Source organism: Bufo gargarizans, chromosome 8 (assembly GCF_014858855.1).
Source record: "Bufo gargarizans isolate SCDJY-AF-19 chromosome 8, ASM1485885v1, whole genome shotgun sequence".
NCBI lineage: Eukaryota > Metazoa > Chordata > Amphibia > Anura > Bufonidae > Bufo > Bufo gargarizans.
In genome coordinates, this window is record NC_058087.1 from 18,059,298 (window position 1) to 18,071,084 (window position 11,787).

The 11,787-nt window shown below is 42.9% G+C and overlaps 1 protein-coding gene across 1 annotated transcript in view; it reads left to right on the forward strand.

The window, feature by feature from the left end:
• The window catches only part of LOC122944674 (dipeptidyl peptidase 4-like), a 113,913-nt gene extending 102,752 nt beyond the window's left edge, over window positions 1–11,161 (forward strand). Inside the window, 6 exon segments of the mRNA XM_044303210.1 lie at window positions 1,750–1,804; window positions 6,747–6,846; window positions 7,055–7,119; window positions 9,070–9,142; window positions 9,621–9,694; window positions 10,624–11,161. Of these exon segments, the coding sequence (XP_044159145.1) occupies window positions 1,750–1,804; window positions 6,747–6,846; window positions 7,055–7,119; window positions 9,070–9,142; window positions 9,621–9,694; window positions 10,624–10,722 (466 nt within the window). The 3' untranslated portion in view covers window positions 10,723–11,161.
• The last annotated feature ends 626 nt before the right edge of the window (window positions 11,162–11,787 follow it).

Below are 11,787 nucleotides of genomic sequence, written 5' to 3' on the forward strand. Positions count from 1 at the left end.
CCCGATAATCTGCCAGATTATTGCCCAGTCTAAATCCAGCTTTAGGGTGCTTTTACACGGACTGAGGATCAATACAATTATTAATGATGATCGCATCTTTCATGTTGCACCAAAGAGCCCTTTCACATGGCCCTGATCATTGCCTGATCATTCAGTGCAGTAGAGATGCGTTTATATGTAACAATTATGCCATCTGTATGGAGATGAATGATCTGCACTATGATCACTCATCCCTGTAAGGATGCATTGTTTGTCAAGAGCACATCCCTGTTTACACAAGACAATGTGCTGTCCACAAATGGACCATCCTATGTGCTGCATAAAAGATGTGGTCACCTGATAAACAAGTGTCTGGGTGATCACTGCACCTTTACATGTACCACTAAACAGGAACAAGCATTCATATGATCCTCAGACCATGTAAACGAGCCATAACATCATTAGTCTGCAGTAAATCTCCCTGTGTAAAGAGGCATGTGCTGCTGACAAGCCATAAAACTGTATGAGGATGATTGCACCAGAATGGTCAGCATTGATCAGGAACAAATGGTTTGATCCCAGTCATCGCCCTGTAAATCAACCCATGTAAAATGGCCCTTAGTTCTCTCCAGAGAAAGACACTCAGTGGTGCACCACCAATGAGGTGAGGTGATTGCCTGAGAGGCAAGCAGCAGAATGGGGTTTATCTGTTTCTGCAGTATAGTATTGGGAAGCACAGTATGTGGTGTGTATTACCCTATATGTTTTGTAGCGCTGTATGTAATGTTTTCCAAGTATGTCTTTAACAGTAGGACTGGAGAGAAGGGTTAGGTTAAGAAATTGGCATTGGGGGGGTTGGGTGCCGTTTCAGTTTTCGCCTCAGGCAGCAGAAAGGCTAGGTGCTCCCTAAAGACACTGAATAGGCCTCTCAACATATCCACTCCAAGGAGACATGGGGCCAGATTTACTAATCCTGTAGATGGTGTACGCTTAGACCGGCTGTCTAGACCTGCACCAGATTTATCACAGGCGCTCAGGCTGGAGGAGAAATCTGGTGCAGAGATAGACATGTCTCTCTGAGTCTTTACCAACTATCGGTTGGCTTGCTATGAGACAGATTTGTACACCAGAATTGCACTGTGAAGCTCTATCCACTTTCCACAGAGCATGTAAAAAAAGGTATAAAAACGCTATACGAGTATGTGCAACTTTGTGTCAATTTGCACCACTTTTTTAGACATATTTTTGGCGCAGAAACATTAATAAATCCGAGCCAGTGTGTGCAGTATTATGATTTAGTGAAAGTAGGGGTCCCATTTGCTACTCTACTAAAGTAGGAATCTTTACATTTCTTCCTTGGTCTTGAGAAGGTCGTTGATGACACAGAGTAACCAGTTCCAATAGGTGTCAAACCTCAGCTTTAGGGTCTTTTTGCTGCTGGAGATCTTCACATGAACACATGGATATCTTTTCCGAACATCTTGGGTTGTGGAAAGTAAGAAGTGCAAACACTGTTTTCTTACTCAAGGCAAGAGGAAATCTAAAGAACCTACTAACAGCCCCCAAGGTCCAGGGCTCTGCCCTTAATCAATGCCGGCACATAGGGTATCTCTTAAAATGCATATTTACCTTTGAACACCATGTTATAGTTTTTGCGGGTTTGCCTCTGACAGGGGGAATAGATGGACTAAGCATGCACTACTATTACAATTTTAGACCATTTTCTTTTCTTTTTTTGAGTTCACTTGTGGCATGTGCTTTCTCATTTAGGCATTTCAAATCGCTGGGATTTGTTGATGAAAAAAGAATAGCTATTTGGGGCTGGGTAAGTGTTCAAATACTCTTTTCATAGAACTGATGAGAAATTTCTCATGGGATAGAGTCTTGTGACATTGTTGAGTAAGGCCGCTTTTACATAGCTGTATTATGGAGCCCGTATTAAGTCTGCAGTTCTATGGAGTAAGACTCACAACAGGGTTAAAGGGGTTGTGTCATTACAATAACTTGCCTGAAGTCTGAAGCAAGGTTTGGACCACTGATCATGAGAACTGGGCCCTGTGTTCCCCTATTTGAATGGCGCGGCAGACGCGCATGTGTTTCCACCTAGCCATTCAACTCTATGAGAATGCCATAGATAGCCAACAAACGCTCAGACATCCCCACAGAGCTGAATGAGGCAGCAGCGCACATACTACTACTCTATTCAAACGGCGAAACACAGCCACATGATCACAGAACACATGATCGGAAGGCGACCCAGTGGTCAGACACTGTGGATAGAGGATAAGCTGTTGTAATGGGACAACCCATTTAATGAACATTCAGTTGCCACTAATGGCTGAGGAAATTTTATCTTCATGAAATAATTTCACAAAATGTGACTCTGATTCCGGACAATGTTTTACAGATAGATAGATAGATATGAGATAGATATTAGATAGATATGAGATAGATATGAAATAGATAGATATGAGATAGATAGGCATCTGTGTTGGTCCCATGCTTATATGTGCCCTCATTGCTGAGAAAAATTATGAGAATACAGTGAGGAACAGAAGTATTTGAACACCCTGCGATTTTGGAAGTTCTCCCCCTTAGAAATCATGGGGGGGTCTAAAATTCACATTGTAGGTGCATTCCCACTCTGAGAGACAGAATTTAAAAAAACTATTTGAGAAATCACATTGTATGATTTTTAAAGAATTTATTTGTCTTGCACTGCTGAACATAAGTATTTGAACACCTGCGAAAATCTGTGTTAATATTTGGTACAGAAGCCTTTGTTTGCAATTACAGAGGTCAAACGTTTCCTGTAGTTCTTGACCAGGTTTGCACACACTGCAGCAGGGATTTCGGCCCACTCCTCCACACAGATCTCCTCTAGATCTGTCAGGTTTTGGGGCTGTCCCTGAGCAACACAGAGTTTTAGCTCCCTCCAAAGATGTTCTATTGGATTTAGGTCTGGAGACTGGCTGGGCCACTCCAGAACCTTGATATGCTTCTTACGGAGCCACTCCTTGGTTATCCTGGCTGTGTGCTTCAGGTCGTGTTGGAAGACCCAGCCACGACCCATCTTCAATGCTCTGACTGAGGGAAGGAGGTTGTTGCTCAAAATCTCACAATAAATGGGGGCCATCCTCTCCTTAATACAGTGCAGTCGTCCTGTCCCCTTCGCAGAAAAGCACCCCCAAAGCATGATGTTACCACCCCCATGCTTCACAGTAGGGATGTTGTTTTTGGGATGCAACTCATCCTTCTTTTTCCTCCAAACACGACGAGTGAAGTTTAGACCAAAAAGTTCTACTTTGTTCTCATCTGACCACATGACTTTCTCCCATGCCTCTTATGGATCATCCAGATAGTTATTGGCAAACGGGGCAATTTCCAAGCAGCTTGGTGAAAATAGATCAACTGTTGGAGCAATTGTTAGAAAATGGAAGAGGCTAAAGACGACTGTCCGTCTCCCTCGGACTGGAGCTCCATGCAAGATCTCACCTCGTGGGGTATCATTGATGATAAGAAAAGTGAGGAATCAGCCTAGAACTACAAGGGAGGAGCAGGGGCGTAGCTAGTAATGACTAGGCCCCATAGCAAAAAAAATTATGGGCCCCCCCTCCCATATCTCCCACCCCCACATACCTCTCGGACCTCTCACCCCTTCCAGAGCTCCCACCCAAACACTCCTCCTAGACCTCCCACCCCCACACCCATCCTAAATCTCCCACCGTCATGAGCATAGAAAAGTCAGAGGAAAAACCAAATAAGTATATAAACATTTTTAGTCAAAATTGAAAACCATTCAGTAACTGATAAAGTGGCAAATCTAATAAACATGAAGAATTGAAAAAAAACTAATAATTAGCAATTGTATTTTAAAGTAAAGTGTGTGTGTGGTGGGGGGCGGGGGGAAATTAGACTAAGGGTCCATTCACACGTCCGTTGTTTGTTTCCTGATCTGTTCCGTTTTTTGCTGAACAGATCTGGACCAGATCTGGACCCATTCATTTTCAATGGGTCCTGAAAAAAAACGGACAGCACAATGTCAGATTTTTTTCAGGACCCATTGAAAATGAATGGGTCCAGATCTGGTCCAGATCTGTTCAGCAAAAAACGGAACAGATCATGAAAGAAACAACGGACGTGTGAATGGACCCTTACTTGTAAGACCTGTACGTTCACTAGTTGCTTTTTCTTTTTTTTTTTACTTCCTGGCGTGTCATCATTAAACGTTACCTTTAAAGGAGAGGGGAAAGCTTTAAGATTTTATCTAAGCACACAATACTACCCATCTGTTTTTTTTAAACTTACTTAGAACTGTATCCAAATATCTGTGTATAATACCATGACATATAATAGCATCATATACTATATAACACCCTGATATCACAGATATCCCCTCTTCATTAAGTGTCCTGCTCCCCCCTCCTGCCTATATAATGGTCCAGACCTCCAGGGTCCTACTCCCCCCTCCTCCCTAAATATAATGGTCCAGACCTCCAGTGTCCTACTCCCCCCTCCTCCCTATATAATGGTCCAGACATCCAGGGTCCTGCTTCCCCCTCCTCCCTAAATATAATGGTCCAGACCTCCAGGGTCCTGCTCCCCCCTAAATAGAATAGTCCAGACCTCCAGGGTCCTGCTCCCCCTTCTTAAATATAATGGTCCAGACCTCCAGGGTCCTGCTCCCCCCTCTTCACCAGATATAATGGTCCAGACCTCCAGAGTCCTGCTCCCCCCTCAATATAATGGTCCAGACCTTGGAGATCCTGCTGTTCTCCCCTCAATAAATTGGTCCAGACCTCCAGGGTCTTATTCCCCCTCCTCCCCAGATATAATGGTCCAGCCCTGCAGTGTCCTGTCCCCCCCTATATAATGGTCCAGACCAGACCTCCAGGGTCCTGCTCCCCCTTCTCCTTAAATGTACTGGTCCAGACTTCCAGGGTCCCGCTCCCCCCTTCTCCTTAAATGTACTGGTCCAGACCTCCAGGGTACTGCTACCCCCTCCTCCCCAGATATAATGGTCCAGGACTCCAGAGTAAGTATTACCAGTCCCAGAGTCAGCCAGCCCTCACCACACAGCCACTTGAACGTCTGCACGCCTATGCTCCACCTCCTCCACTTCTAGCCAGTAGGACTGCCGCCCAGACTGGGGGCGGGACCATTCCCTCTCCTCACTGCAGGTACGCCTCTCTGCCTCCGGCCGCCCCCCATCGCACCGCCCACAGCCTGCAGATAGCGCTTTCTCTGTCTGTCCTGGAGGGGCCTGCAACCCCTGTAGCTACGCCACATGAATAAAAATAAAAATCAGCCAGCAGCCCGGGCCCCCAGTGGCGTAGGGCCCCATAGCCATTGCTATGGCTGCTATGGTGATCCCTACGCCCATGGGGAGGAGCTGGTCAATGACATGAAGAGAGCTAGGACCACAGTTTCAAAGGTCACTGTCGGTAGAACACTATGCCGTCATGGTTTCAAATCATGCATTGCACAGAAGGTTCCCCTGCTCAAGTCACTACATGTCCAGGCCCGTCTGAAGTTTGCCAATAACCATCTGGATGATCCATAGGAGGCATGGGAGAAAGTCATGTGGTCAGATGAGAACAAAGTAGAACTTTTTGGTCTAAACTTCACTCATCGTGTTTGGAGGAAAACGAAGGATGAGTTGCATCCCAAAAACAACATCCCTACTGTGAAGCATGGAGGTGGTAACATCATGCTTTGGGGGTGCTTTTCTGCGAAGGGGACAGGACGACTGCACTGTATTAAGGAGAGGATGAATGGGGCCATTTATTGTGAGATTTTGAGCAACAACCTCCTTCCCTCAGTCAGAGCATTGAAGATGGGTCGTGGCTGGGTCGGGTCTTCCAACACGACAACGACCCGAAGCACACAGCCAGGATAACCAAGGAGTGGCTCCGTAAGAAGCATATCAAGGTTCTGGAGTGGCCCAGCCAGTTTCCAGACCTAAATCCAATAGAACATCTTTGGAGGGAGCTAAAACTCCGTGTTGCTCAGCGACAGCCCCAAAACCTGACAGATCTAGAGGAGATCTGTGTGGAGGAGTGGGCCAACATCCCTGCTGCAGTGTGCGCAAACCTGGTCAAGAACTACAGGAAACGTTTGACCTCTGTAATTGCAAACAAAGGCTTCTGTACCAAATATTAACACAGATTTTCTCAGGTGCTCAAATACTTATGTTCAGCAGTGCAAGACAAATACATTCTTTACAAATCATACAATGTGATTTCCTGATTTTTTAAATTTCATTCTGGGACTGCACCTACAATGTGAATTTCAGACCCCTCCATGATTTTTAAGTGGGAGAACTTGCAAAATCGCAGGGTGTTCAAATACTTGTGTTCCTCACTGTATATACAAATGAGCCTCTAGGAGCACTGGGGGCACCATTACACCTAGAGGTTCTGCTCTTTTTGCAGCTGCTGCGTCCTCTCCACTTTGATTGACAGGACCAGACAGTAAGAATCTCATCACACCTTGTCCTGTGAATCAAACTGCAGAGGGCGCGGCAGCTGCAAAGAAAGCAGAGTCGCTAAATGTAACAACGCCCCCGTTCATCCTAGAGGTTCATTTGCATTTATTATAACATCAGTTTTCTCAGCAATTTGGACACATATGAACATGGGACCAACACAGATGTCTTCAGCTGCCAAGTGCACATGTAACAGGTCAGCCAGTGTCATAGGTACAAATCTGCTGACAGATGTAAAATTATACCCTATGAATAAGTAAGGGTTCTTATGTTTTCACAGTCTTATGGGGGTTATGTAACTTCTATGGTGCTTGGCAGTGGAAGTGGCGAGTTCAAATGTGGCATTGCAGTAGCCCCAGTATCAAGCTGGCATTATTATGGTATGTAACTGATTATTGCTAAATTAATTCTCACTGAAAAAGAAATTAGTTTTATTGATCTATTCTATAGCAATTACACCTTTTCAAATGTGTAAGAGACTGACAAGATAACTGAGAAATTCTAATGCTTGCAGATTAAACTGTAACAAATGTATCCATATATAAAGAATGTCCTTTGGTCATGTATCCCATAATCTTTCCATTGTAGACACTATTTACACAGAGAGGTACATGAGCCTTCCTACACCAGAAGACAATCTTGAGAGTTACGAGGTAAGAGAAATAGAACTGCTCATAGAAGAAGAAATTGAGATAACAATGTCATTTCATTGATCTAATTTCTTTGTTTCTACCTTCTGTGATCAAATATGGTCAACACAATATTATTTCTTCGCATTCAGCGCATTATCTGTTGCATTTGAGGACTGACTAAGGTGCCCATTTTCGGTAAAAAAAATCTTTAATACAGAAGAAAGTTTCTCAAAGGCATTTGATGGAATCTAAACAGTCCAATCCAAAAGTCCAATAATATGTAATGTGGCAGAAGCAGACTGCCTTTGGGCCCTGGGTGGCTTATGAAAGCTCTAGGTCAGCAGCGGCGAACCTATGGCATGGGTGCCAGAGGCGGCACTCAGAGCCCTCTCTGTGGGCACCCGCACCCTTGAAAAAGTCTAAGATGTACCAATATACCTTAGACTTTTCCTGCTATTCATCAGCGCAGGGCGCGCTATGAACGGCACAGGCAGCGCACTGAATGTAGGCAGGCTATTATAGCTAAATCATAAAGTACTTGGATAATATACTATATTGGACTGTAGTATTCAGGTTAAATTGCCGTGTTGGCACTTTGCAATAAATAAGTGGGTTTTGGGTTGCAGATTGGGCATTTGGCCTCTAAAGGGTTCGCCATTACTTCTCTAGGTTCTTCCATGATAGCCATGTCTGTACAGTGTAATACTTACTTGTCACACACATCTCACAAAGAAAAACTGTTCTTCATCTAAGCTCTCGGCTAAGGAGAAGCTCTACCACCAAGGCCACTTGAGATCTTTGCCATCCAAATCACATTGAATTTCTGTACCATATCATGGGAATGGGCCCATAGGTAAACACCAGCATATTGAATACTCTTGTTTTGCAATCTGTAGCTAAAATTTGCAAAGAGCAGCTGAAATTACCTGCCAGTATAAGGCCGAAGAGAAGACTCCAAGGAGCTCCTCATCTCAAGAGACACCTAACTCATACAAACCTTATGACGCTCTAGTTTTCCTAATGACCCACATGTCTTCACTGTCAATTTAAGTTGCATCATTCAATTTTTTTTTAATTCATGTAAGACATGATAGTGAAAGAAAAACTGGAGAAAACAAGAAATTCATTCCTATTTAACTTTTCTACAATATCTCTTTGACCTATGGCAAAGAAGAAGACCCAGTAAGACATTGGTTGGGAGTGCCAGATCTCCAAGAGTTTTAGTTATCCCGCACTGTTACTTACATGTTAACCAATGCTTCCATTACTTTGGGCAGGAGTGTAGTCTTATTGAGCCCTATATCTAGTTGGTAGACATTACAATCTGAATACACCACTCTGCCAAATGAGGACAGGTCAACTTGAGCTATTTAAGCTATTTGAGCTATATAAAGCGGTGTTGTTGGGACAATAAAAAAAAATGGCCAGAACATGTTTAAAATAACTGATATTTTCTCAGTCCCCGAGTTTGACACTACTCTGATCCCCACTACTCTGCAATGTCCACCCTTAAAATGCTGGAAACGCTGAAAAAGGCCTGCTCAGCCAATCACTGACATTACTGGACCTTTCCTAGTGTTTCTTGCAGTCAGACTGGGACTGGAAGTGCAGAGCAGCAGAGACCAGAGCAGTCTCTGTACTGCAGTTGTGGGGAATCAGTGGAGGTAAGTAAAGCTTGCCATTTTTTAACATGTCCTAGTCCATTATTTTTTATTTCTTTTTTTTTCCATGAAAAAGCACTTTAAGATTTCCTAATGCAAAAAAAAGCAATGCATACATGGAAAGAAATCAAAGATGTTTAATTTATTAATAAGAAAAATAATCAGGGTTGTCAAATGAATAATTAGGCAGAAAGCAGAGTCTGTCTTTATCTTGATATATGATTTTAATTCTCAAAAGGGGCCCTTTAACATCATTATAACATTGCAAAAATCGAATTAATGAGTCAACTATTTTTTTTTTGTTTTGCAGAGTTCAACAGTCATGGCAAGAGCAATGCAGTTTAAGGATGTGGGATACCTTCTAATCCACGGCACAGCAGATGGTAAGCCTTCTCTAATTAGTCTTCTAGTACCCGTGACAGATTTCTACCATCAAAACTGACAAAACAGAAACTTGATGGCCAAATGTTACATCATGATGACCGAGACAGAACTCTTTATTTTAACACTAATTGTCTGCAAATGTAAATTATTAGCAATATAATTATTTAATATGAATCAATGTCTGGATCTACCATGATGCCAACACATGTTCATTTTTAACCACTTTTGATCCTCACCAAGATGAATGAAAAGACATCAAAATACAATGAAACCTCTTTGAGATGACTACCTTAAAAGTAAGGTCTTCTGGTTGGGTGGCACTCTAAGAGAAGAAGGTTAATATGCATAGGATAGACGGGAACTAAAAATTTGGCCTAGATGGGGTGGTCTTCTCAAAGAGGTTTCACTATACATGTATATGATTAGTTCAAATCTCTTTCCATCTTTGACAAAATAATTTTAAATTTATTTTCTTAGACAATGTTCACTTCCAACAAGCGGCACAAATTTCAAAAGCTCTTGTTGATGCCGGAGTGGACTTTGAGACTATGGTAAGTTTATTTTCCGTTTATTGTATATCTATCTATTGCAAAATGTCTAACAGAGCTCATGACCTACCATGTGCCCTTTGTAAAATGGTGGAGGATTCATGGGGCCCCCTTAAGCACCAATGATCCAGGTGCAACTGCTGCTTCTGAATCCTCTTCACATAAATTTGGAAAGGCTGCCAATGGCAGGCGGGACGGGGATGAGCCTCCCTAGCGTAGCTGCTTCCCCCCGACACGGGATGTTTTCATTTGGGGATAAACGGCAGCGGCGGTGCAGGGACGAGGAGCAGCGCGGGGAGCCGGGTAAGTGTATTCCCTGTGAGGGGCCCAGGCATCCAGGGGGCAGTTTTTAGTATTAAATAACCCCTTTAATCAGACCTCAACTCAGACCTCTAGTAAGACCTTCAATGTTAATTAGACTTCAGCTCAATCCCCCAATATTAAACAGACCTCAGCTCAGTCACCCGACCACAGATCAGACCCCCAATGTTAATTAGACCTCAGCTCAGACCCCAAATCAGACCTGAGATCATACCCCCAATGTTAATCAGATCCCCAGTGTTAATCAGACCTCAGATCAAAGAAAAAAAAGAAGAAATCGCCTCTCCTGCTCCGCACGGGGCTATCACTGGAGATCCAGCTCTCTTCCTGCTGTGCTGTGACCTGACATAATATAGCGTGAGGTCACAGAGCATGCCTACGTCCTCACGCTGTGTGGAGGTCACAGCACAGAGTGCAGCTTCTGCAGGCTAGGAAGAGGCGAGTACAGCCAGCACAAGGAGCACTGTATTCAACGCTCCCTGGTCCTACTGTACTAATGAGCACTTCCATAATGAAACTTTTGGGGGGAAACAAAGTACATCTTATAGAGTGAAAAATACGGTAAGTTACCGGAATAGCCTTTTACAACTGTATGTTCTTTGCCTTCTCAGTGGTACACCGATAAAGACCATGGAATTGGAGGGCTGGCCAACAGGCACATCTACACCCATATGAGCCATTATCTGAAGCAATGTTTCAATCTACAATAACGGTGGACAAATCCAATATGGAACCTCGACCTTTACACTGTGACAAATACAAGGAGACTTTTTTCCCCGAAACGATCATAAATAAGCAAAGATCAATAAATTCAGACCCAAATACCAAAGCCAAGGACACAATTTTTTGCAACTCCTGTAGGAATTAATGAAACACACACAGTCTAGTGGACATACACTCCTGAATAGTATAAATGTATTTTAAGATATTAGATCCCATTACCTAATGTATAGCGGATGAATAATTAGGAGGATAATCTATTTATATGTCGAAGTAAACTCCTCAAATGCCTGAGGAATTGTTGCATTAATATACATATTCCCTTATACTGCGAGAGATGTGATCTTCAGGGAATACTCAAGCACTTGGAATTGTTCCTCATGTTTATGAATTTTTAACTACTGTCTAATTAAAACAGAAAGTACTCAATAATATTGTCTTAATTAGCAAACCTATTAAGTCTGTCTAAAATTCAAGAATAATGAAAACAGGTTATGGACATCTCATTTCAAAGGGAAGTTTTAACCCATTGCTTTACAATAGTGAAAACTAAGAAGGCTTGCGAGCCAAGTCAGACCCACGCAAAATTGTCAGCAATTGCGCTCTTCTTAGCAAGAGAGAGTCATTTTTTCAAGTTAACCTTTATCTCTGCATTGAAGAGATTAAAACATTTTAAATGAATATATTTTGGATGTTCAGCCATTGCTTTATATGAAACATTGGTGACAGTCCTTGGAGGCGGCCATCGTTATGTACAGTGACATTTAGAGAAAGGTGGATGATCATTCAAATAGTGACTTCAAAGAGGTTTCCAGGACAAGACTATCCACTATTGCGTCTCAGTCCTATTCACTTCAATGGAGTTGAATTGCAATACCAGACACAACCCATGGTTCATGTTTGGCACTGTTTGTGAAAGAAAGCAGCCACTTTTTATTTTATTCTCATCAACCTATTTAACTTTTTAGAAAGTGAATAACTGTTGCCACTAAGGAATCAGCATCTGGCTGTACCAGGGGTAACCATCTAAAGCAGGGATGCCAAACCTGTGGCCC